Below are 25,787 nucleotides of genomic sequence, written 5' to 3'. Positions count from 1 at the left end.
CTCCGTCCCTGGACGTCGGCCCTGCGGCCCCGCGAGCGAACGACACGTCCCTCCCGTCGGAGACGCTCCGCGTTCAGGGACCTGCTCCTGGGGACGGGGACGGGGACGGGACCAAACGCACTGTTCATTATCCCGCGTCCTGACGCGCGTGAAGCCGGATCTCCGCGGCGGTCCGGTCTGCATCTCCGTCGCGATCGGTGCCGCCTCGGCGCCCTCCCGACGGCCGAGCGGAGTTAACGTCGTGGTGCGCCGAGGCCATCCGTTGTCTGTCACTGTCACGTTCCTCGCTCCTTCTTCAACGGGGCTTTCCTGCCGCGAGCCGTCGGGGCGCGGACCCGCTGCTCCGGACGCGGGACGCGGACCCGCTGCTCCGGACGCGGGGCGCGAACCCGCTGCTCCGGACGCGGGACGCGAACCCGCTGCTCCGGACGCGGGACGCGGACCCGCTGCTCCGGACGCGGGACGCGGACCCGCTGCTCCGGACGCGGGACCCGAACCCGCTGCTCCGGACGCGGGACCCGAACCCGCTGCTCCGGACGCGGGACCCGAACCCGCTGCTCCGGACGCGGGACGCGAACCCGCTGCTCCGGACGCGGGACGCGGACCCGCTGCTCCGGACGCGGGACGCGGACCCGCTGCTCCGGACGCGGGACACGACCTCTCGCCACGCGCGGTTCACAGTGTTCCCCCCACTCTGCGGGCGGCCCGTTCTCCCGCCACCGCGTCCTCTGACAAAGGTGTTCGTTGATGACGTACAATTTGCGCCTTTTCCCGTTCGGGGTCACCGAGATCCCACCGGGGTGAAGCTGCCCGGGACGTCCGGGATCCGGTCGGGGCTGCCGTCCGCGGGGTCGGGCCAGAGCCCAGCGCCCCTTCCGTCCTGTCCCCCGCGCCCGGCCGTGGCCACTCGCCGCCACGTGGAGGGCTGACGGCTGGTCCCGCGACCGTCCCCCGTTCTACGTCTCCGCCCCGGGATCGCCCCGGGATCGCCCCGCTCGGGGGACCGGGACCTGCGGAACGCGTCCTCCGCGAAGAGCGGCTGAAGCGAGGCAGGAAACGCCGCTTCGGTAGGAAACACACAAGTCGGCCCACAGGGCGCCCCGAGACCCGGACCGAGCCGCACCCCAGCTCCGAGCCCGGCACTCGGCCGTCAGGAAACGCAGCTTCACGCACCCGCGCGGCCGCCGCCGCCACCGCCCCCGCAGGCGCTCCCGCGGCCGCACATCGCGGCAGGCTCCGGAGGAGACGCGAGCGCGACCTGCGAAACGGGCGCCAGCGCCGAAGCCCCGGGAGGAAAAGCGGGTCCCGGCCTCCGCGGCCCTGACGCGGCCCCGCCCTCGCGCTACTCCATGACGTCACAGAGCGTCCCCCGTCCGCGCCGCTCGTTCCGCGCAGGGTGCGCGCGCGCCGCGGGTACGGTGCTGCGCAGCCGCGTCCCAACACGCGTGCGCCTAGAGCGCGGAGTCTGAAGCCGAAGCCCCGGTGCGACCGCGACGGCGACGGCGACCGCTCCGCCCGGGAGGAAGACGCCCCGCCGCCGACCCCACCACCTGACCGCACCCTTGCGGGCAGAGGGCGCCCGCGCCTCCAAGGGCCCGCTCCTCCCGCGGTGCGCGCAGCGTCTGGTGCGCCGACGCGGGCCCCGCCCCTCCGCTCGGTCGCTGGCTGGGTCGCTCGCCGGGCCCCGCCCACCCGCTCACCCGCTCGGCCCCGCCCACCCGCTCGCTCGCCCGCCCGCCCGGCCCCGCCCTGCCGCCGCGACGCAGAGCAGCGGGCCCGGCGCGCCCCGCCCCTGCACCCCTCGCGGCGCGGCGCCGGCGGAAGCATGGAGGGCGAGAGCACGTCGGCGGTGCTCTCCGGCTTTGTGCTCGGCGCGCTCGCGTTCCAGCACCTCAACACCGACTCGGACACGGTGAGCCGCGGGGCGAGGCGGGCTCCGGCGTCGCCTCGGAAGAGGCCCCGAGCGCGGGCGGCCCCGCCGCCGTTTCCCGGGTCCCCGCCCACGAGCTCCCCGACGGCGCCCCGCCCTCTGCCGCTCCGGGGCCGTCCCGGGGGGAGCCCCCGGCCGCCGAGTTTCGGGCGGGACGAGCCCCGCCCCCTCCGACCCGTGTCCGAGTCCTCGCCCGACCGGTGTGTCCCGCGCTCCCCGCGGTCCCCGTTCCTTGGGCGCAGCTCGCTCGCGAGCGCACGGAGGGTTCCCGGCGCCGGAGGTTCCGCGCGTTCGCGGCCGCGGGCCGCTGCGGGTCTCGTGCGGGACGCGCCCCGCGGCCGCTGCCGCCCTGGAGGGCTTCGCGGGGGCGGTGTGCGCCGGCGGGCGGGCCTCGGCCCTGGTGCGTGCGCTCGGGGCGCTCGGGGCGCGTCCGTGTCTCCGCCGCCGCGGGCCGCTGGGTCGTGCTTGTGCCGGCGGCGAAGCTCTCCCTGCGGGCGCGGCTCGGAAACGTGCGGGAAGCCCGGGGGGCCCGCGCCCGAGCCGCCGCGTCCGAGGGTTCCGCGCGGGCAGAGCCTGCGGTTCGGCCGGGCGCGGAGTCGCGCGTCCCGCGGCGTCGGCTGTCGCCGAGGCCGGGTCTGGGCACGGTCCGCACCGGGCCGGGACGCGTGTCGTGCGCGCGCAGCCGCGGGGCCGGGCGGGAGCCTCCGGGAACGCGCGCGGGGCGGCTCGGCCGTGCGGACCGCTGCGGGGTGCGGGGCCCCGGGGTCTCCGCGCGGGAAGCGGGAGCGCGCGGGCCGGTGGCCGGGGGAGCCGGCCGGGCCCCGCGTCTTGTCCCGCACCGCTTCCCTCCCGGGCTTTGTGCGCGGCCCCGCGCGGCGGAGAGTCCGGTCCGGGCTGCGACCTGAAACCTTCCCCTGTGGGTCTCGTGACCGGGGGCGGGTCTCGGGGCGCGGAGCGCGCTGGGTCGTCAGTGTGCCGAGTGGAGGGACCGAAAACCCGGGTCCGGAGACGCCGGTGCTGTTGCGGCCAAGGCCGGCACGTGGGGAACGAGCGGGACCCGCAGCTCCCCGTCCAGAAATCGGCCTCCGTTCCCGACCTCTCGTGCTCCGCAGGCTTTCATCCGCGGACGCGAAGCGCTGGGTCGTTTCGCAGCTCGGAAGCGGCCACGGGCTTCCAGAATCCAGTCTCTGACCCGTTCCTGGGACGACCGCTGTCGCTGCTGTTCCCGTCTAGGGTTTCACCGCTCGGAACCGGGAGTCCCCAGGCTCCTCCTCTGTCCCCAGGCTGTCCCCAGGCTGACGCTCCTCCTCCTCCTCCAAATACTGTGTGTTCGTTTCGGGCCTGAAGCCTTCTGGGTTCCGGTGAGGCCTTTGCCGTCGCTCTGCTGTTCTGTTTCCCAGCCACACTGCAGTGCCCCCGGGCTTTCTTCTGGTACCTGGGGCTGTTTCCCGCATTTTGTATGCATTGGGAAACACTTGGGAAACATTGGGTAGTGGAGTGACTGAGTAGTTAGTTCAACCACATAATTCCATATACTGCTTATTTTTATCCTTATAGGAAGGTTTTCTCCTTGGGGAAGTGAAAGGTGAAGCCAAGAATAGTATTACTGATTCCCAAATGGATGATGTTGAAGTTATTTATACGATTGGTGAGTCACTTATTCTGAGTCTCTTGTATTTGGTGATTTATGCTGAACAGGATCAGCATAAGTGAGTTTTTAAATTGCTTTAAGAAACAGATAAAGCATGTTAAAACAGATTTTGTTGCATTCACTTTTCAGTTAAAATTATGACCATGATCTACTATAAAGCAAGAAAGAGTGTGCGACGTAGGATGTATGTAAGACTACCCTGCGGAAAAAGGATGGAATAGCTCCTGTTTAGATTTAAGTGGCAGGAAGATGGCCCAGCAAGCAGTGCCCCCCCCCCAAAAATATAAAACAGTTCAGATAAAAACATAAAATACTGCAAAAAAGTTGGAAAAGAAGAACTGAAAAAACACTGATTAGATCACTGGAAACCCTAAGTAGCTTTCGGAGTGTAGTGGGGGAAAGGCCGGCCCTCAGAGAGGTTGAGGGATGGGCCCGGGACCACCTGCAGCAGACGGCAGCTTATTTTTTCAGGAGGAAGGGAGAAGGGAACATAGAAATCGACGGGGCGTTTTCTGATTACCTAATGTGTGACTTTTTTCTGGGCATATATTTTTTTAAAGATTTTATTTGACAGAGATCACAAGAAGGCAGAGAGAAAGGGAGGGGAAAGCAGGCTCCCTGCTGAGCAGAGAGGCCGCTTGTGGGGCTAGATCCCAGGACTGTGGGATTACGACCCCCAGCTGAAGGCAGAAGCTTAACCCACTGAGCCACCCAGATGCCCTCTAAGCATATTTTGAAAAAAGAAATTGGGGGTGTGGTTTATAAAAGACGTGGCATGATGACATTAGATTGTCTCATGACCTCTTTCCCATGTTAAAGGAGTCTCTAAGTTTCATCATTGGTAACTGCATTGTATTTGCTGTGGAATTTAGCAGTCCTTTAAGTAAATTATCCAGCTTTTCATTTTCATAAATTACACTACAGTGAACATCCTTAAACACTTTTCTACATTGATAATACATAGATTCATTATGTATGTATTCATTCATTCATTATGGTGTCAGAATGTATGAGCATTTTTAAGGTTCTTGATCTATATTAGCAAATTGCTTTCCAGAAAGATGGTGTATCAGTTTATAGTTGTGTTTGTCATTTCTTTGTTTGCCACTTTTAAAGGTTAAAAATGGAAGTATATATGTAAATTTATATATCTCCCATTTTGTATCCATCTCTCAAATAAATAAATAATTGTATATAAATGTAGCATATATATTTGAAGTAAGTATATAAAGTAAATTCAGTCTCTTTAGAGTCTCCTCTGCAGCATCCCCTGTTTTACAAGTATCTTTTTCCTCATTAACAATACAGAGGTATATAAATGTATATATATTTATATATATACAAATGGGATTATCCTATACATGGATAAATATTTCCAAGATAAGTGTCTCCAGTGATACTGTTCTATTAGCACACAGTAGTACCAATGTGTATAATTTGCCCTTTCTAATGGCTCTGTATTTACGCTGTATTTACATACCAGCACTTACATAATCAGCTATGAATGACTTCCTATTTTTTTTTTGTTAATACAAAACTATATAATGGTAAACACTTTTATAGTGTATATATCTCTCTATGCTTGAGTCTATTGGAAAGTCAGATTCCTTATAGACCGCTGCCTTTGGAAAAGTCATGCTATCTTAAGATTCCTCCACAATACGTAAAAGTGCACGTACTGTTGCTACCACAAAGTATTACCCAATTTTTTAATCTTTGCCAATTTGATCAATGAAACAACTTTAATTTATATTTCTTAATTACAAATGAGGTTGTTTATTTCTTTGGGAGCGGCTTTTGTTTTTGAAAAAGACAGGCCTGTTGCATGCTTTGACTGTATTTCTGCTAAACTATTTTGCTTTTTCTTACTGATTTGTAAATTACATTATAATGTGAGGTAATTGGGCTTTTGTCCTGTGTTGCACATGTTTGTACAGTTTGTAATTTTACTTTGTTAATGGTGTTTTTTTCAGCTCAGACACAAGCTTGCTTGCTTGCTTTATTTATTTATTTTTAAAGATTTATTTATTTGAAGGACAGCTGAATGACTCAGTTGTTAAGCATCTGCCTCGGGCTCAGGTCATGATCTCAGGGTCCTGGGGAGCCTGCTTCTCCCTCTGCTTCTGCCTGCTGCTCCCCTTTTTTGTGCTCTCTCTGACAAGTAAATAAAACCTTTTTTAAAAAATAATGATTAAAAAAAAAGATTTATTTATTTAATGGGAGGAGGGGCAGAGGGAGAGAAAATTTTAAGCAGGTTCCATGTGGAACCCATGCAGGCTTAAATTTCAGGATCCTGAAATCATGACCTGACCCAAAAACCAAGAGTCCTACGCTTAACCCACTGAGCCACCCAGGTGCTTCCAGACACAAACTTTAAAAGCAAAGCCTTGGGGCATTTTCCCCCTAATTGAAGTGACATGCTGCCCAAGGTAACCAGATATATTTTAAGGAGTTTAAGCAACCATTTATTGAACAACTCCATTGTGCTGGGACCAGTGTTAAACTTTAGGGTATTATTAGGCAAGTGCTGTAGGAACACTTAAGTAATTGCTCAGATTATTTTTAAATGTTGGATTACTAGATGACTAACAAGTAAAATCCAAGATCTGCAAATTACTACACTGCTTTGGTTAATGAGATTTTCATCATATACATTTGTAGACATACATCAGAGTATGTTTGGTCAGTTATCAGTAACGGACTGTTTCTGTTCAGTCTTTTTTTTTTTTTTTTCTCAGACAGGGATTTATCAGAGGATAACATCCATTTGCTAGGAGAAAATTATCTAAAGAGGATGGTCACTTTCCCTTTTTTAAGTAGACTGAATTATTTTTATTAATGTACACATAGAGTTATTGAGATGATGATTTCATGTAGTTTTCTCTCTAAAGATGGCACTTGCAGGGACAAACATGCGGAGATGTCTCCAGCCTTCAGGTGTTTACTCAAAGAGATTGTTCAGTAGCAGTCTGATAACGGCTTTCCTCGTCTAGCTCAAGAGTCACAGATTCTCTGTAATCAAACTGATGTCTTTGATTTAAGTGGCTAAAAAAATTTCTAGTCCTCTGGCTATGACCTGACACACAAATAGGATATGTCACGGGAACCATCTGAAATACATGGTTGTTGTTAGAGTGATCCAGTGCTGTCTGGTAGATTTGATTTTGACACAAGGGACCCTTAAGGTGGGAAGCCTAGAAGAACTTATATTCTCTTTGTTGTTTTTAAACTAATCTCTGCACCTGGAGTGGGGCTCAGATTCATAGCCCTGAGGTCAGGAGTTGCACGCTCTGCAGCTGAGCCAGCCGGGCGCCCCAGAACATGTGTTTTCTTGGCAGGTTGCTGTGTTACCAGGTGTGGATGTTCCACTCCTGTCGTTCTCCAATAATTTTGAAAGATCTGTTAGTTTGAACTGCTAGAGGGAACACTATATTGATCTTAATATTTCCTACAAGATTTATAGTGATGTCTTGTGCAATAGAATTTCTCTCTTTTGCACAGTATCTGCAGCTACCAGAATTTAGGTGTATTTTTATTGGCGAGAATAAAACTCCCTTCCTAAAAGACACTGGGTTCTTGTTTCTTAGTCTGGAGCTAACGTTAATGAATCTTTGATGAAGCAACTACTTGGAATAGTAGAAGATAATTCCTTTAGCTGCTGCTGTTGTCAACTAGGTAAAATTGGAATATAACCTTTTTAGAACTCAACGAAAATCGAGCGACTTTAAATTCATCTCTCATGTGCCGTTCATTATGAAACCTGTTTAGAAGGAATGTAGTGTTCAAGTTAAGACTGAGGCACTGGGTTTGAATTTTGGCCCCACCATTCTCTCTGCTCGTTACCTCATCTTTTAAACGGAAGGAATGATGTAACATCTGTGTCATAGGTTTGTTGTGAGGATTAAATGAGATAATGTTAAAGTACTTCACTTAATATATGCTATTTAAATGAATATTAATGTAGTCATAGCAAAAAATTCCTTTTTTCCAGACATCCAGAAATATATTCCGTGCTATCAGCTTTTCAGGTAAGTAGTCACAGCAAGTAAGTGATCCACTGTGAAAATTACCCTCTGCAAGTGAAGTCACTTTTTATACAAAACATTTTTTTTTTTAAGATTTTATTTATTTATTTATTTGACAGAGAGAGAGAGAGAGATCACAAGTAGGTAGAGAGGCAGGCAGAGAGAGAGGGGGAAGCAGGCTCACCGCTGAGCAGAGAGCCCGACGTGGGGCTTGATCCCAGGGCACTGAGATCATGACCTGAGCTGAAGGCAGAGGCTTAACCCACTGAGCCACCCAGACGCCCCTATACAAAACATTTTAATTATCAGTTACACATGGTGGTACTGATAAAAATGAAAAGACTTTTTAAAAAATACGTGAAAATCCACTTGTTCATTTCAACCCTGTCTGATGGTTGCTTCTCTGTGTTTGCCTTGTGCTTGCATTAGCCGGACTCCGCTGACTCCCAGCTGCCCGTTCACCAAGAAGGTTGCTTTTCTCACACTCAGTCACCTCACTGCATAGTGTCAGCTCACTGACTCGTTCTCATACAGCAGCAGCCCTTTTCCCTACTCTTTTATTCAGCCTGTTTCATCACTTGTTTTCTCACTTACCACATATCTAATGTCATCTTTTGTCTGTTAACTGGTTAGGTTCTTTATCTAACCTGCTTCCCATTGCCTTCTATGGTGAAAATTTGTGTTACTAGTCGCACAGATTATAATAGTACGGTAGCCCTAATAGGGTATGGTATTTTTTTTTTTTTAAGATTTTATTTATTTACTTGAGAGAGAGAAAGCACGTGAGCATGAGAGGGGAGAGGGTGAGAGAGAGAAGCAGGCTCCCTGCTGCTCTGAGCAGGGAGCCCGATGCGGGACTCGATCCTGAGACTCCCGGGTCATGACCTGAGCCGAAGGCAGTCGCTTAACCAGCTGAATCACCCAGGCGCCACTAGGCTATGGTATTTTCGAAAACTTTTTATTGAGGTATAACATACATATAGAAAAGTACACACATAAGTGAGTTTTCATAAACACCTGTAATCACAGCATGGTGTAGGTGTAATGAAATAACTATGATTTATATAAACTGTACTTGGAAAATCAATGTTACTGTCTTACGGTCACGCTGTACATAGACTGAGGCTGTGTAAGAGTGGCAGTGGAGCATATGGTAAGGGTGAAGAAGATCTGTGGTAGTGGATGACAGAAGTCAAGGCTTCTTGTGGTCTTAAACTGCTGCAGAAAGAGCGAGATCTTGGATAGTGTTTTGCATACAACGGACATACAAAAGTACTTGCTGAATGAGGAATTCTTGGTGGAGACAAGTACTTCCCTAAGGACTCTTGCCCAGCAAAAAGATTAGGAATGAAGAGTGAAAAGGAAAAGTGATTCAGTGTCTACTGGCAACTGCCCTAAATAATTATACCAACTTAATAGAGCCTTAGAATGGAGGAAGCCCGTCTGATCCAGTGATGAGAAACCCATGCCTCAGCCTTTTTGTCTTGTAAGTTAAAGGGGAAGAAGGCATAAGGAGAACCACCGGAAAAGGCTGTCACTTAGTTAAGTTTTCTACACACTTCATTTTTCCTTAGCAAAACATGAGGCCTAAAAAAGTTCATGATAGAACCAGTGCCGCAGAACTAGTTTGCAATAGAGCAGAAACTAGAAGAATGAGGATTTCGTCAGTTCTGCTCCCAACAGCATACCATGGTGTCGCTTCCTTGTTTTGAATAATAGAGTTAAACATGTTAAAGCCTTTTAATACCATACTTCTTGGACTCCCGGTTGAATAAGCTTTAACGCCCACTTTTATGTGCTAATACAGAGGGTGGCAAAGTATGGCCCATTTTTATAGGGCCATCTGGAATAGTTAATGTATTTTTTTAAGGGCTGTTAAAAACAAAAAGAACAACAGAAGAATATGCAGCAGAGACTGTGTCCAGCAAAGCCTAAAATATTTACTCTCTGACCCTTTACAGAAAAGTTTGCCAGCTCTTTTCTAATAACATTGTTTCTCAAAGGTTTCCAATGAAGAACACCAAATCACTTATCAAGAATCTAGAGGAAACATCTGGAAAACAGTCCACTGAAGCCTAAAACTCAGTCACTTAAAAAGTTACGCAGTTTAACGTGAATTCTGCACAGTATCATTCTGTATAAAAATGTGCCTCTCCACCCCATGAATTTCACATAAAATCAGTGTTTGCACAGAGTATATACTGTTATCCTGTTGTTTCTTACACACTTGGTGTATTGCCTTACGCCCCCGTTTGAGAAGTGGGAAGTGGACCAGGCTAGAGAAATACAGGAATAAACTCTTGTTTTAGAGTATTCATGTTAGAATAACAGATTAGGTGGACAGATCTGTTTGATCAGTGGAAATCCCCTTTTGATAGCTGGAACACTCCATTTTGTCTATTTTCCCATTAAAATTTTTGATGGAAAATTTTTAATGTAAGTCGTAAATTTAAAAAAAAACATTGCTTATCAGAATGTATTTTTTTGTTTGACATACGTAAGTTTTTTCAGTACAGATTAGAACCACCAGTAAAAGCCTTACTACAGTGAATATTATTTACAAAGGAGTTTGCATGACAGGTATTTCACCATCATAGAAAGGAATATTGTTGATTTCAGTGAATGTTAAAAAGAGGAGAGTATTATCTGCGTCCACTATTGTTGGAGAAGGAGGAAAGCTGCAAGTAGACACTTCAGAATCTTCTAGAATTATCCTTCCAGTCCTTCCTACATCTTTGACCTTCCAGCAGGACAAAGACAAACCAAAGTCTAAGCACCTTGTCCGCCCCACCAAAAAACCCCAGAAGGACCCGCACCTAAAGTGCTTCTCAACGTAATAGAAGTACAGCTTTTGGAATTAGCAATAAATAAACTGTTTGTTGTTGTGTTTCATTACTCATACGTTCTTTGGTATGTATCAGTATTGTAAAAAAAGTTTTAATAAGCAGATTGTGAATGAATTGTGAACTGGCTATGTAGACTTAAAACTTTTTATATTTAATGGATAGTTTGTTTTAGGCTCAAGAAAATATGATGCCCAAATTTATTTCTTGAAATTTCTCCACTCCTTTTCCTTTCTTGTTGTTTATGGGCCTCACATTTCTACCATTTTAGGTCTGTTAATTTGAGGAAATTTCTCTGTTACTATTTTTAGAACTTGATCTGACCAGCAAGTGCATATATGGATGTTGGTTGGGTAAGGAGTAACTAACATTAAAAGTGCTAGTAAAATCATTTTTAGCCTATTTGAAATGCTTTTAATTTTGGCTTGTTTTACAGCTTTTATAATTCTTCTGGTGAACTAAATGAGCAGGCACTGAAGAAAATATTATCAAGTGTCAAAAAGGTATTCCCTAACTGACCTTTTGTTTGTTTGGTGTTATGTGTATTATTTTCAGCCTGAAAAACATCTAATACTTTGACAGAATTTTAAAGCAGCACTTGTCTTCACAATGTCCTATAAGCAGGTGAGGAAAGGCTTGTTCTTTCCAGAAATTCAAAGTTGTGCTCTGAGAGCAGAACTAGTCATTCAAAGTATTACTCTTGTTCTCCTCCTCAACGATTCTAATTAGCGTTGATCCTCTCCTATATTCCTACCACACACCTTCCCAGCCCATTTATTCTAGGACCTAACTCATTCCTGTTATTTTCCATAGCTGGAGTTACTAGCACTTCACTATATAGAACCTCATTTGAACCCTCTACACATACTTGGTGCTAAGACTTGTTGAGTGATCAAAATAGGGTTTTTTTTCCAAATACAAAATGGTGAGGGAGGGAGGGTTCCTTCTTAAAACATTTTGATCTCTGAGTTGAGAATAAAAGTAGATTCAGTAAGAGAAATTTAAAAACCATCCTTTGATGAAAATGCTTTTTTAATATTTTACATTTTATTATAAAATTACATTATATTTTACATTTAAAATGTACCTGTAAAAATTTTTTGGTTTTAAAAAGAAGAGAACTCATTTTAATTTCCTCTGTTTAAATGTACAGATATAAAACTTCGTTGTTAAAGTCGTCATATACAGATCTCTAAGCAAAGCGGTTGCTTTCATCTTGTAATTACCAAGTTCTCAGCGAATGAGATTCATTTTTCCAGTTTAAAAAAATTTAGTAATACTTACAAATTTGTTCAGCAGATGTTACAGTTTATAAAACCATTTCATAGGATCTTATTCAATTTTGAAACCTGCTCTGTGGGTTAGGTGATATCATTTCCATATAAATTTCAGTTAAAAGTTGTTGGGTTCAGTTTACTTATTTAGCAAACCAAGAACCCAAACAGGATGTTAACTTGTTTTCTTCATTTAAATTATGACTGAAAACTATGATTTTAAAATAGCAAATACCTCTAGGAGCTAGAGGAAGTTAGGAATTTTTTTTTCTCTACATTAACTAAATGGACTTTAACTGAATGACTATAAATCAGTTTGCATACTTTAAAAGTAAAGTGTAGGGATGCCTGGGTGGCTCAGTCAGTTGGGTATTTGCTATTTTAAAAATAAAATATTTAAAAAAATAAATAGAAAAAAGAGTAAAGTATATACTAAAGTTTGTGCTTTGTTTATCTATGCCTCAAATCTTGCTAAGTTTGAGAAAGCCATTTGTAAGGCTGTCAACTTTATTGCTTAATTATGATAGTAAGACACATAACCATTATAACCATTAAGGTATACACCTGATTTTTTTTGTATTTTCTCTCAGGCTGTGGTTGGTTGGTACAAATTCCGACGTCATTCAGACCAGATCATGACATTCAGAGAGCGACTGCTTCACAAAAACTTACAAAATCACCTCTCAAGCCGGGAACTTGTTTTTCTACTGTTAACACCAAGCATAATAACGGAAAGCTGCTCTACTCACCGGCTGGAGCATGCCTTATATAAACCTCAGAAGGGGTCAGTGTTGGCCAGTCACTGGCTATTTTAAGTTAATAGAAAAATATACCCAATGCTTTCATTATACTTTTAGCCTCTTACCAAACATTTTCAAATATTGTTGCATTAGATCGTCACAATAACCGAAGTTGGTCTGCCATGTCTCTCAGATGGGAGAATGAAGGTTAGATAAGGAAATTAGAAGCCCGGTATGGAACGCTGACATGTGTTTTGGCACTGAGGATTTGTTACTATTTCCCATGAGGTAGAGAACTGGTTGCAGAAGGACGCGACATGGAACCAAGCTTAGGTACTTGAGCAGCTTTTCTCTAACTCTGCAGGGAAGCAAGGTCATTCTTGATGGCTCACCAAAATGAGTTAACACCACCCCCCCACCAAGTTATAGAACATTCTCGTGGAATATGAGGGTTAAGTAAAAGAATACCAACTAATTTTATTCATGGAAGACAGGATAAATCTCAACAATACTGCCTATTTTTACATGTTAAAATAGCCATTAAAGTATTATTTTCACACAACTATCTTACACAATGCCCTCTTCACTGCTTTTTTTTTTTTAATTTTAAAATTTTTTATTTTTTATAAACATATTTTTATCCCCAGGGGTACAGGTCCGTGAATCGCCAGGTCCACATACCCCACAGCACTCACCACAGCACATACGCTCCCCAATGTCCATAATCCCACCCCCTTCTCCCAAGCCCCCTCCCCCCAGCAACCCTCAGTTTGTTTTGTGAGATTAAGAGTCACTTATGGCTTGTCTCCCTCCCAATCCCATCTTGTTTCATTGATTCTTCTTCTACCCACTTAAGCCCCCATGTTGCATCACCACTTCCTCATATCCGGGACCTTTACACAATTTTTAAAAGGCATTTGCCTCAAGTCAATAAATTCTATCTCAGGTAAGTAGTTTAGAATGGGGTTTTTTGTTGTTGTTTTTTAATCTTGCAGGGGAAAGGTACTCTGTATATAATATGTATAAGTTTATATAGGTATGTAATAGTTGGATGCTAATATTTCACTTTAAGTTAAAATTTTATTTTTTCAGACTTTTTCACAGGATACCATTAGTGGTGGCCAATCTGGGCATGTCGGAACAGCTGGGTTATAAAACCATGTCAGGTTCCTGTGAGTCTGCTGGTTTTAGCCGAGCAGTAAAAACACACAGGTGAGGCTCTTCAGCTGCTTTCCTTATTCATGTTTTGAAATTTATTTTTTATTACACAGAATAAAAACGAAAGAACAATGACAACCTTACACACGTAAACCAGACTGTTTTTACTTTCTCCGTATTTCCTTCTAGCACTTGTCCATTTATAATATACAAACAAGGAGGGGTGTTTCATACCCTGTGTAAGTCCACATATGTATTCTAATAATAAATAGCTAGTCTCAATTTTCTAAGGCAGCAATTTAGATTATAAAGGCATGAAATTAGACTGAATATTAAATAATATGAGGCTTTAGCCAAGATTCACTCATATAGGCTACTGAACTGTAATTTTTTGTGGGTTTTTTTTTTTTTTTTAAGATTTTATTTATTTATTTGGCAGAGAGGCAGGAAGAGAGAGGGGTGGGAAGCAGGCTCCCCACTGAGTGGAGAGCCTGACATGGGGCTCAATCCCAGGACCCTGAGATCATGACCTGATCTGAAGGCAGAGGCTTAACCCACTGAGCCGCTCAGGCGTCCCTGAACTAAGTTTTCTGATTGATTTTGCTGTGAACAAGTGGGTTGACAAAATATGGTCCCTACAAAACGAGTAAAAAGAATCTTTTCAACTACGGATATGTGTTTCATTGTGGCATTAAAATGATTTCTATATAGGGGCGCCTGGGTGGCTCAGTGGTTAAGCCGCTGCCTTCAGCTCAGGTCATGATCTCGGGGTCCTGGGATCGAGTCCCGCATCGGGCTCTCTGCTCAGCAGGGAGCCTGCTTCCTCCTCTCTCTCTCTCTGCCTGCCTCTCTGCCTACTTGTGATTTCTCTCTGTCAAATGAATAAATAAAATCTTTAAAAAAAAAAAAAATGATTTCTATATATTTGCCTGACAAAATGCTAATTTTTGCAGCTCTGAATTTTTTACAGAAGATGGATCTTTAAAGGAGGTACATAAAATAAATGAAATGTATGCTTCTTTACAAGAGGAATTAAAGGTAAGTTAACATATCAAACACTTAAAGACTACTTGGAGAGTTCATATCAAATTGATAACTGAAATCTTTAGGGATAACTTGGCATTTGATTAGGTTTATATTTTTATAGTAGTTCAGGTTCAGTAACAAAGACCTCAGTCTCAGTGGCCTACCAGAACTAAAGTTTAGTCTCACATTATATCCTGGCTGCAGCTGTGCTCTTCTAAGTGCCGTCTTCATTCCGGGGTCCAGACTGAAAGAGCACCCGTATGTGGGACGTGCTCTTCTCATGACAAGGGAAGAGAGCAAGAGAGCGGAGACACTTCACAGCAGCTCTTAAAACTTCTCAGAGCTGGCAGGTCGCTTCCACTCACATTTCATTGGCCGGATTATATATATCTCTATTTCATGGCAGTAGATAGGATATGTATAATCCTTTATATATAAATATAATACATGATTCCTTCCCTAATATATATTATATTATGTATTATAGGAATTATGTATTATATTTACATATATATAATTCTTTCCCTAAAAAGGGAAGCAGTATTTGAGAACAAAATAATCTACCACGGTGCTAAATTCTATCTCATTGAATCAGCTGGAGAAGGAGACCTCAAGATGGGATTAGACATGTAAGAGATTTATTAGGCCTGAGAAAGATAAGAGGGGGGAGGAGCAGGAGCAGGCCGTGAGAGTTGTAATGCCGAGTCCGACACCAGAGAAAGGAGACAGACAGGAAGGGGAGGACATTTGGGTAGAGAGACCTTTAGACTGCAGGGCCAGAGTGATTTCAGCCAGGCTGCTGAGGACTCTGAGCAAAGCTTTCCTACTGGAATGGATTTGTACTAATAGCCCACTGTGTTCAGTCACTGGTTAAGAGCAGCCTAGGGGAAGCATGGCTTCAGTAATGGACCCAAAATGATGGTAGCTGGGGCCTTTAGTCAACTAGGCTTCTCCCAAACGGAGATGTGAGTAGTATATTCCATGGCCGCCATATTCCTTGATAAGGCAAAGTAAGAGAAGTGAGGTTAATACATTTCACACTACTAATATTGCTATTTTTTAATGTGAATGGTAACATGGGAATTTTAGAAAATAGAAACATCCAGACCCCATCATTGTAACATAACTATTTTCATTTTGCCATATTTTCTAGTTTTTCCCTAATACATAAATGCTTTTACATAGTCGACAGTGATGGAAACTTATAAATTTCTGCCATGATTTTTCTTTAACGTCATGAAGCATTTTTCAAAAACATTAATAAGCATTTTTGTTACATATTCTTCAGTTCTTTTTAATGGCTATGTACTTCATATAGCAATATATTAGAACTTTTATGTCAAAAGTACTAACTTGGCCTAAAACAAGGAATGTAGAGGTCTGTTACAGGAACTGCAGACAGAAAGCGGCCGAGCTTCAGGAAGAAATTGGTACCAGGAGGTGGAATGCCACCAGAACGTACTTTTTCCCCTTGTGTCTGCACATTGGTTTCCTGCGTAGTACCTACAGATCTGTTTGTTCATTCACTGGCTAACCAGAGAAAAACATTAAGATCTGTTCCGAAGATTGAGATTTGTCTGCTGGCTATGTATCTCTGCTTGGGTCAGTTAGGGTGAAAGTCGGTAAAGGGGTCACTGGTAAACTTTTATGGCATGGTGGATAAGATGGTGAGAAATAGGCTGGGAAGATCATCCTAAAATGTATCCATTTTAAAACTAAGCATGAAGAAGTAAAAAAGTAACATTCTAAAACTAGATGTAACAACATATTACCCTATAATTGGAAATTAGTTACTTTTGATTTGAAGTATACCAAGAAACATCATCTTACGTAAGTTTTTATTATTTCCTTAAGGTATTTTATTTTATTTTATTTATTATTTCCTTAAGGTATTTCCAGAGGGTATTTTAACTAGTACTTAAAACTAATAACTGGTAAGGCCAGTCTGCTTTTCAAAAGTCATTTCTTCTACACTAATTAAAAATCTGTAACAGTTTTTTCATAACAAAAAAAGTTACTTTTCCTTATTGTCAGTTTCTTAATGTTAGATGTTTGCAGTAAATGTGCATTTCTCAAAATACTGCAGTATTTTTTTGTTCCAAAGTGACTGAAATATTTTATTTCTGTGTCCTATCAAGCAGATAACTGGTGTGATAAAGCTGTGTATAAATGGGAAGTTATTACATCTGGAAAACATTTTATAACCTATAAAGCACCATGTAAATGCTTGTTGAATTCCTTCAGAAAATAGCAAAATAAAGTGTTTATAAAGGCTAATAATACTTGATACTGTGTACCACAAAGGATTTCCTATACTTTGTGAACCTAGACTGTAGGACACAACTTGAATTTTATCCATGCCCTTAAATTCCTTTACTTGGCAGAGTATATGCAAGAAAGTAGAGCACAGTGAGCGAGCGGTAGAGAAACTACTAAAGGACGTAACTAGATTGAAACGGGAAATTAAAAAAAGAAAACAGGCACAAATTCAAGTAGCACGTAAGTAAAAAGTTCACACATCACTACCTTCCATGCATTAAAAAAAGTCTCACTGACGTGAGTTACGGGTGAGCTGCCTGCACTAACTGATCATCTACCTTAGGGTTAAAAATAATTGTTTTGTTAATACTTGTAAATCCTACTAAATAAAGGTATTTGTAGCTAGACTATATTGCTATTAAAAAAATACAACTTAAACCTTCTTTTAGAATATAGGGGCGTATAAATTAGAATTTGGGATTATGCACACCATTTTTCTCAATTTAGAGGATTTGATGTAACTGTTCAGTTAAAGTCTTTTTAACTTTACTGAAAAACAGATTGCTGCAAAAGCTTTGTAGAACAAATATTGTATGTTGAACTGTTGTTTTATTTTGTTTAGGAGAGAACATAGAAAAAGACCCTCAGGAGAACATTTTTCTTTGTCAAGCTTTACGGACCTTTTTTCCAGATTGTGAATTTCTTCATTCATGTGTTATCTCCTTGAAAAATAGGCATATTTCTAAAAGTAGCTGTACTGCTAACCACCAACTCGATGTGATAGACAACCTAACCTTAATGGTAGAATACGCTGACATTCCTGAAGCTAGTGCGGCTAGTGGTGCGCCGCAGATCATTAAACGTAAAGCTTTAGATACCGATGATGGATGGCAGTTCAAGAAGTCACGGCCATTAGAGATACAAAACAAACCATCTAAAACAGATACTGATAGTAGTAATCAAGAAAAAGCATCCACGATGAGCAGCCCTGAAACAGATGAAGACGTTGAAAAAATGAAGGGTTCTGGTGAATATCCACAGTCTCCTACATTTTGATCCTTTTAGGCCAGAGGGACATTTTTAATTGGCTGAATGGTAAAGCGATTTATATTGTTTTTACTATGTTTAGGTATTTGCAGTAATACATAAGTTCTGGTACATTTATTTTTTAAAGCAATTTATTTTAAAACCATAACCTTTTTTGTCCACCCCCCTCCCCGCCTTTGTTAAAGATTTTAAGTTATTTCTGCACCCAACATGGGGCTTGAACCCCCAACCACAAGATCAAGAGTTGCATGTTCCACCAACTGAATCGGCCAGGCACCCCGCCCTTTTTTGCTCCTTTTACAAAACTGTTGAGGGAAGAGCTTAAATGATATTCTTTTTAAACTTCTATAGCATTCTTTAGAAGTGGAAAAGAAAGACTAGCCTTATTTTCACAACAAAAAAAGATGTCTGAAGTTAATATGAAATGTATTTCATTTTTATCTAAGTCATTGCAATTCCTGCTCTTTATGATAAATGTCTAGAGTTGCCAGATAAAATGCTGGACAACATTAAAAACATTGCTTAAATGAGTAATTGAATCTGAATTGGAGTTCAAATTTAATTACATGCCCTGTATTTCTATTTGCTAAATCTGGTAGTTCTAATTATGGCAAAACTGTAATACAGCGCAAATCTCTCTCCCTAGTCTAGATCCCTCTACACAAAACTGAGTGAATCCAGAATTTGAGTACAGAACAAGCCTGGTAATCCAGTGTGTCTGAGATCAGCAGCTGGTCAAGTAGCTGAAAAGACCAGTTAAAATGGGACTCAAAAATGGTACATACGGGTATCAGTATACACACGTCTATCACAGAGATTTCACTGCAACATGAAGCAGAATTGTACGTTCATTTGTCAGCCTTTTGTTGTAGGACTAGGCACTTCTCTGTGAGAATATTGGTGTTCTTGTGTAAATCACATACATGTCTTAACCTTTACAGTTCCCAGTTTTAGTTTCTTAAGAGTGAAGAATTTAAAGAAGCTTTTGAAAAGCAACCGAAGTACAAAATGCTTTTTTTTTTTTTCCCATTTCACGGCACCCTCCTGCTTGCACCTTTCTTCCGTTCTAACCACACCGAATCTGACAACTTTTTCTTTTCTCACTTTTTTGCAAGTCTTTCAAAAGCATTTACTTCGTTTTCATGGCAAGAATAACTTTAATGCTATACTTCATCAGTACAGTGACAGACAAAACTAACATAGGTTTGGGGACAGAACATCTGCCTCTTGGCAATGCAAAACTCAGCAGGTTTGAAGAGTCCTGGGCTTCAGTATGATTTTGAGTTTAACTCACAGTTTAACCCAGTCAGTTGGTTAAGTGGAAGTTGGCTAGGAGAGCTTTTACTATGGTTTTTGTATTCGTCTTTTCCTTAATTGTGAGAATTTTCCACGAAGCTTATACATCATATGAACCCTTCGTGTTTTATTCACTGGATGAAATGCTGAACACATATTTTGACCATTTTACTAAGTAACAGACCAAATTCTAGCTATTATAAAGACTATCTTTTACCTATAACATGCCTTAGTTACCATGGGGTGCTAATGAAGCCCACATTAACAGCAGGGATGTTCTGTACCAATTATTGAGTTTCTGTTGGGATTCTTTTAACTGGTTACCTAAAAAGCACTGTGGTGTCACAATATAGGGCAGGAGGAGGGGTAATAGGTTGGCAGTCTAAAGCCTAATTTAAAAATAACCATAAACAGGGGCACCTGGGCTGCTCAGTTGGTTAAGCATCTGCTTTTGGCCCAGGTCATGAACTCAGGGTGCTGGGATCGACTCCCTGCTCAACAGGTAGTCTGCTTCTCCCTCTCCCTCTGTTCCTCTCTACCCACCCCCACCACCCTGTGCTCTCTCTCCAATAAATAAATAGTCTTTTTTTTTTTTTTTTTTAAGTACCACAAACATCACTAGAGCATTTAGAACATCACCTAAAACATAGATAAAAGACTAAATGCAACCAACAAATGAACTACTGGAGGAAGTCCCTGAAAGCACAAGACTGCTGGCTGACCGCCAGCTGGACTGAAGCAAAGGTTCCTCACCCATTCCCATCCTTGGACTGTACATTTTGCCTACTGTTCCCACAGTGGAAACTGTTGCAAGGACATAGCCTTGAGAAAGTAAGGTGTTGACACCATATGGATTGTGTGTGTGACTGAACCCAGTTAAGGCCTTAATATAAACTAAGACTAGCAGGCAGGTGCGGAGATCTACTTGGCTTGGGGCCACCCAAGACAAACTTCTAAGTTCCCTTGTTTGCTAAGGGAAACTTACAAATCTTGGAGTTATCTGCCCCTTCAGTCTCTCCCTGCTCTCCGTGTACCAGATTATGAACCGACAGATACAACAGGCTAGACATATGCGAATAGAGATCTGAGGACAATAGATTTTTCAAAGGCTGCTTAAAAGAAACATGCCTTCAAACAAAGTTCAATTTGCTGAAACACTATAGAAAGGGAATGCATTTGGCTCATACTTGTGCACAATGATCCATCATCTCTGAAGGAAGAAATGCTAAATTTCAGAGAATCTTGCTGAGGTCAGTACCAGCTGAACTTCCATAGTTAAGTTTGATGACCCAAGTTTCAAGGTATTAAATGAAAAGAAGAAAATGGGTTCCAACAGGTCATTTTTCCCCCAATTCTCAACTTTTGGTGATTAGCCTATCACTGGAGTAAGATAGTTCTAGACCATTTGCCTATGGATCATTTTAAAGTATGCTACCAAGTTTTAAGATAGACAAGCCCAGGAGTAAATCTGAGGTCCTGTGACTGCACTCCTATCCATCCCCATGTAACATCTCTACAAAGGGAAGAACCAATGTCCTAGCCAGGCATACTCCTCTTTCCAAGTTAGAAGGGTTCCTGAGTGGCTTAGTCATTAAGCCTGAGTCTTCGGCTCAGGTCATGATCCCAGAGTCCTGGGATCAAATCCCGCATCAGGCTCCCTGCTTGGCAGGAAGCCTGCTTCTCCCACTCCTGTTTCCCCTGCCCGTGTTCCCTCTCTCCTGGTCTCTGTGTCAAATAAGGAAATAAAATACTTTAAAAAAGAAAGAATCAGCAATTTTAAATCCATATCCTGCCACATGGAATTTGTACATGAACACTACATGTACATTCTACCTTCATGCACCTATATCCCTAAAATCCCATTTACAAGACAGAATCTGGGTCTAAAGTAAAATTCAATGTAAGTCGTCATCCTCTCCGTATTTGAAATCCCAATGAGTTGTATGAGCCTACTGGGGACCATCTTAAAATTTGTATGTATGTATATAAAATGCAATGTGTATTAACATTTTAAATAACTTGTTTTCATTAAAGAACAGTGGAGAGGAAGCCTTACTTTTTCCTTGAAAGATTTCAGTGAAGAATTAAAAACTGAATACTTCAGTTTAAAAAGATTTAGCTGATTTTCTACCCAAAGGTTATGAAATCTTATAATTTGAGTCAGTATTAGAATCACACGACCATTTATTATAAAATATGTTTATTGATGATAAGGCTCATATAATTTACTCCCGATACTTGATGTTACACACTTTAGGGTCTTTGAGATATGCAGGATCCTTGTATGTAACTGGCATAAACCCTGTAAAAGAAAATGAAAATGCTTCACAAAGGATAACAAGCAAACTTTGGATTAGCCTGATTCAGTTTTTCAGGTGCTCTTACCCATTATTTGAGCTCTTTTAATTGCTTTTGTGATTTCTTTCTGTTTCTTCCCACAAAGACCTATAAAAAAATGCTTTCATATTCATAAAAAATGTCAACACTCAAAATGCATAGTAACTATTTTCAGTCAAGGAAAGGCTGGAAAACCTGTAAATCGCCAGGCAGTAAATCTCATAGGCTTTGCGGGCCATACAGCCACTGTGTAATTACTGTGACGTAAAAACAGATGGGAGGTGACGTGGCCGATAGGCAGCAGGCACTGGGTTAGATAAGTGGTCTAGGAATGACTCCCGTCTACCCCAAAACAGCAATGCCATTTTCTTAAGCCCTCATTTTTTACATGTTGTATGCCTCGTTAACTCTGAGCATAAGAAGACATGTAAAATAATAATCCTTTTGGCCTATGAACAGGCTTTCTTAAAGGACCTGTAGTATCTAGTGATTTACAGCACAACTTGAAAATTTGACATTTTTCTTAAATAACAGAAGGAGATTTGTGTAATTTTCTTAATAAGCTGCTATAATAGAAAACAAAGTACCTGTTATGTGCCTTCCATAAATGCATCCAGTAAATGGAGAAATAAACTGGGACAAAAGCTGTATGCGTTTTATTTGGAGAAGAAAAAAAATTTCTATCAACACATCTGTTCAACTTTATGTAAATTTTAAAAATTATATATCACTGTCAAGTTATGTAAAAGGTTTAATAAATTTCAGACAAACTTCTTAAAAATACTGAACTATGCTCATTCTATTAATAGGTCATTTAAAAATTTTTTTTAATTAATTTTAAATGAAAAAACTGATGACTAAAGTTAATTTCTTTTATCCAGTGTGTCAAAACAGATTAATGTACACATTTTTTCAGAGCTAAAACTGTTTTCTTGAACTTTTCCACAGATACTTTCCTACAATACTATTGCTTGTAATAAGGCACTAAGCATTTCATCTGCCACAAGAGGCTGTCACATTGTATCAGACGACAGTAAGGTCTTCTAGAGGTACAGGTACATCACGCCACTTGCCATAATTTGTTTTATTCATTTAAATTCTTTAGTACTTTTCAAATAACAGGCACTGTTCCTGGCACTGTGCATAATCCTGATAAGATGCATCTTTAAACTTCTCGGTTTTCATCTAAAGTAGCTACCGCTTTTTGCTGCTGTCAGTACACTTCCCTCTGGCATCATCCTCTCCCCTACATTTGCCACTTTTAATCTGCTGAGCCCTGGACAACAGATAAAATTACATCTGAAGCAGTTACACCGGCAGTGTTATTAGTATGGAGTCCAAATTCACCAGAGGAGATTTTTCGAACTATTCAACTCGACCAACTAAGAATCACTGCACCGTGAGCTGTTGGTGACCTCCAGGGAAGACAAGAGAACACTGACCCGAAATAACAGTGGATGAGGGAGAGCCAAAGGGCTCTCATTAGAATAAAACAGAGATGCCTTATACATAGAAAATCAGATTTGAAATTAGGAAGCTACTGAAACAGGTGCCTCTACACAAAGCCTGTTATAAAGCTAACTTGATCCTCCTCAATTATAACAAAGGAGCAACTCCTAAAATCAAATGTAGCAAAGTAAAACCGTATCTCACCTGTATGTTCTTATAATCTACACGTTTTCCACACAAGATGCATTTTTTAAGAGGCTCCTTATAAGGGTTTTCCATTGGAACGGGCTAAGATCAAGGAAAGGAAAAAGATCTGATAATACAGTTTCATGCATCACACTTAAAAAGATTAAATCTTAAGGTTACCACATTTAAATCTATCCAAAGGATTAGCTGTACCCTTCTTCTATGAAAGAAAAAACACAACAGCTTGGCTTATGTAAGAAAAATCCGTGTATCTGAAAAGGAGTGGCCATTTTCCAGATTGCGGTGTGTTCGTACACATTGTGCCCAAGTGCTCTGGTTCGGGGGATTCTGAGATAAAACACGGTCCTTGGGGAAAACAAAGGTTTGTGGGGGGGAAGTGTTGCGGTCCAGATCTAGATTCTCAATCCGGAGTGGCAGGTCCGTCAGCCCCTCGGTTGGATGCAGATTTTCCAATGACTGAGACTGCGCCCCCCCACCCGGGGCCCACATTTCATTCGACCCTGGAAAAGCGCTCCAGTACTTCCCTCCACTCCGCTGAACCAGGCTGGGCACTAGCTGCCGAGGGCGGTCCAGGACCGAAGAGCCGCGCGTGCCGGCTCCGCAGCCCTTCCTGGTCGCGCGGACGCGGCTCCCGCGCAGCGAGACCCCTTCTCCGCCCGCGCCCCGGCTTTGTGCGCTCGGGCGCGCGTCCCGTACCCTCTGCACGAAAACTCACCAGGCCCAGCCCGATGCCAGCGCCGGACACCCATCAGGACACACGCCCGGGCTAAAAGAGACGGTCCCGCGTCCCAGGGCAGACTCGCTCCGCGACGCTTCCTGCGCGGGAACCCCGAGCCCGCCCCGGCAGTGAAGAGGCGGCGAAGGCGGCCGCGGCGGGCGGACTCCGCAGTGCCCTGTCGCCCCCCAGTCTGTCCTCGAATCCCCGGGGCGGAGCCTGCAATCTGGGCCCTAAGAAGGGCACTGAGGGGTCTGCTGGCGCGCTCGGCTAGGACTCTGGGACTCTTACTCGGAGCTCGCCTAAGTGACCCTTCGCCAACAAATCACCGATCTCACCGCAAACCCGGACTCCGCCCCGACAGCTACAGGGCAAGACCCGGGCCGTAGCCGCCAACGCCTTAAGAAGGAAGCGGGAAGGTCTTACCAGGTCGTCGAGGCCGGCCACGCGCGGGCCCCGCCAACAGCCTCTCCAGGGCACTGCAATCACAGAGGACACCCAGTCCGCGGTCCGCCGCAGCGCCGGCCTCACGGCGGCTGACCCGGGGACGCGGCGCGAAGACCCGCGTCGTGCGAGCCGCAGCGCGAGGCCGGACACCCACGGGCCCGTCGCGCCCCGCCGCCCGCCCCCTTCCCGAGACCGCCTCTCCCTCTGCGCTGTGAGGGCCGGGGTCGGGCAAGCCGGCAGGAGGGACCCCCGAAGCACAGGTCGGCTGCGCGGCCCTGCAGCGGGGCTCCCCGCGCGCCCCCAGCGGGACGGTCCGCTTCGCCGCGCGCCCGCAGGGGGACCGGCTGCAGGACAGAGCCTGGAGAGCCCCACGCGGGTCGGCCTCACTGCCGCCGGCGGGGCCCCCGAGGAGCAGCCCCTGGCGGCGAGGACCGGCGGCGAGGGGAGACGCCAGAGCCCCCGTCCCGCTCGGGCCCGCGTCCCGGACTCCGCCGGCGCCCGCAGTGCACTACCCGGGCCTCCGGACATGTCCCGTCCTTGCCGGCTGCGCCTGGAGCTGGAGGCAAGTCAGTCCCTGCCGCTGCTCGAGAGCCCCGCGGCCGTTCCTTCCGCGCGTGGGAAAGGGAGGGAGGGCTGGGGACATCCCTGTCCCCTTCGCGGGACGGCACCGGTCCCGGCGGCGACTCGGAGGGTTCCGAAGACGAGCGACCCAGGCGCCGCGCGAGCCCGCGACGGGGACCGAGACCCGGCCGGGGGCGCGGGGGCCGGGGCGTCTCTCGGAATCCCGCAGCGGCTCCTCCTGGGCCCGGACGTCCCGGCGGCTCAGACCCCGCTTCTCACCCGGAAACGCAACCCGGGCGCCGCGGCTCGGGGCCCGCGTCCCGTCTCGCCGCCCCCGCGCCGCCCCGCGCCGCCCCCGCGCCGCCCCGCGCCGCCCCGCCGAGCCGCGTCTTCCAGAAACAGAGTGAAACCCGCGTCAGGACCCGCGGCGGACCCCGACCCTCTCGGGGAAGCTCCGCCCGCGAAGAGCCGGCGTCCCCCGGCCCGCAGGACCACCCCCGCACCCAGGGAGCGCGGCGGCGACGGCGGCGGAACGGCCTGGGACCCGGAAGCCGTACCCGAGCGGGTCCCGCGGCCCGCGAGGCCCAGAGCCGCCTTCACGAAGGGCGTCCACGGCTTCCCCCCCGGACCACCGCGAGCGGCGCGCAAGGCCGCCATGTCGCCCCTCCTCTTCCGCTGCTCTCCCCCGGCCGTCCTGACGAGTCCCGCCGCGGCTCTTCCCGGGTTGGCCCGAGGACTCGGTTCAAAGGTTCCGCGAGCGAACGGAGCCGGTCCGCTGTCCGACGCGCCTGCGCAGCCCCTTCCCGCTCCGACGCTCCCGGC

General features: G+C 45.6%; 2 protein-coding genes across 6 annotated transcripts; one reads left to right on the top strand and one right to left on the bottom strand.

Moving 5' to 3' along the window:
* Positions 1–1,735: 1,735 nt before the first annotated feature.
* On the top strand, positions 1,736–22,367 carry ABRAXAS1 (abraxas 1, BRCA1 A complex subunit). Of its 5 annotated transcripts, none has more exons than XM_045078373.1 (10): positions 1,736–1,912; positions 3,488–3,578; positions 7,573–7,609; positions 10,886–10,952; positions 12,314–12,507; positions 13,556–13,675; positions 14,575–14,659; positions 17,032–17,146; positions 17,529–17,933; positions 19,854–22,367. In XM_045078373.1, the coding sequence occupies exons 1-10, from the start codon at positions 1,826–1,828 to the stop codon at positions 19,901–19,903; spliced, it is 1,251 nt and encodes a 416-aa protein (XP_044934308.1). In that variant the 5' UTR covers positions 1,736–1,825; the 3' UTR covers positions 19,904–22,367. The 5 variants fall into 5 exon arrangements, with proteins under 5 accessions (XP_044934308.1, XP_044934335.1, XP_044934404.1 ...); XM_045078400.1 differs by having other exon boundaries at positions 1,737–1,912; positions 17,529–18,001; XM_045078469.1 differs by lacking the exon at positions 1,736–1,912 and adding an exon at positions 1,935–2,130.
* On the bottom strand, positions 21,433–25,761 carry MRPS18C (mitochondrial ribosomal protein S18C). Its single transcript, XM_045078514.1, has 6 exons — positions 25,523–25,761; positions 24,384–24,436; positions 23,240–23,323; positions 22,174–22,231; positions 21,635–21,694; positions 21,433–21,551 (listed from the first exon to the last, which is right to left on the bottom strand). The coding sequence occupies exons 1-6, from the start codon at positions 25,620–25,622 to the stop codon at positions 21,475–21,477; spliced, it is 432 nt and encodes a 143-aa protein (XP_044934449.1). The 5' UTR covers positions 25,623–25,761; the 3' UTR covers positions 21,433–21,474.
* Between the last annotated feature and the right edge of the window lie 26 nt (positions 25,762–25,787).

Source organism: Mustela putorius, unplaced genomic scaffold, assembly GCF_011764305.1.
Source record: "Mustela putorius furo isolate JIRA1106 unplaced genomic scaffold, ASM1176430v1.1 tig00000040_pilon_pilon_pilon, whole genome shotgun sequence".
Classification (NCBI taxonomy): Eukaryota; Metazoa; Chordata; class Mammalia; order Carnivora; family Mustelidae; genus Mustela; species Mustela putorius.
The sequence above is the reverse complement of the archived record's forward strand: the minus strand, read 5'-3'. Positions and strand labels throughout refer to the sequence as shown.

Bases quoted from the DNA above. Each gene is read 5' to 3' on its own strand.
- ABRAXAS1 (XM_045078373.1), top strand. From the start codon at position 1,826: ATGGAGGGCGAGAGCACGTCGGCGGTGCTCTCCGGCTTTGTGCTCGGC. The intron at 7,610-10,885 runs GTAAGTAGTCAC...CTTGTTTTACAG, and splicing joins CCGTGCTATCAGCTTTTCAG to CTTTTATAATTCTTCTGGTG. The intron at 12,508-13,555 runs GTCAGTGTTGGC...TTATTTTTTCAG, and splicing joins TTATATAAACCTCAGAAGGG to ACTTTTTCACAGGATACCAT.
- MRPS18C (XM_045078514.1), bottom strand. From the start codon at position 25,622: ATGGCGGCCTTGCGCGCCGCTCGCGGTGGTCCGGGGGGGAAGCCGTGG. The intron at 24,437-25,522 runs GTACGGCTTCCG...CTGTGATTGCAG, and splicing joins GGGCCGCGGGACCCGCTCGG to TGCCCTGGAGAGGCTGTTGG. The intron at 21,695-22,173 runs GTACTTTGTTTT...ATTTTTTTATAG, and splicing joins TTATGGAAGGCACATAACAG to GTCTTTGTGGGAAGAAACAG.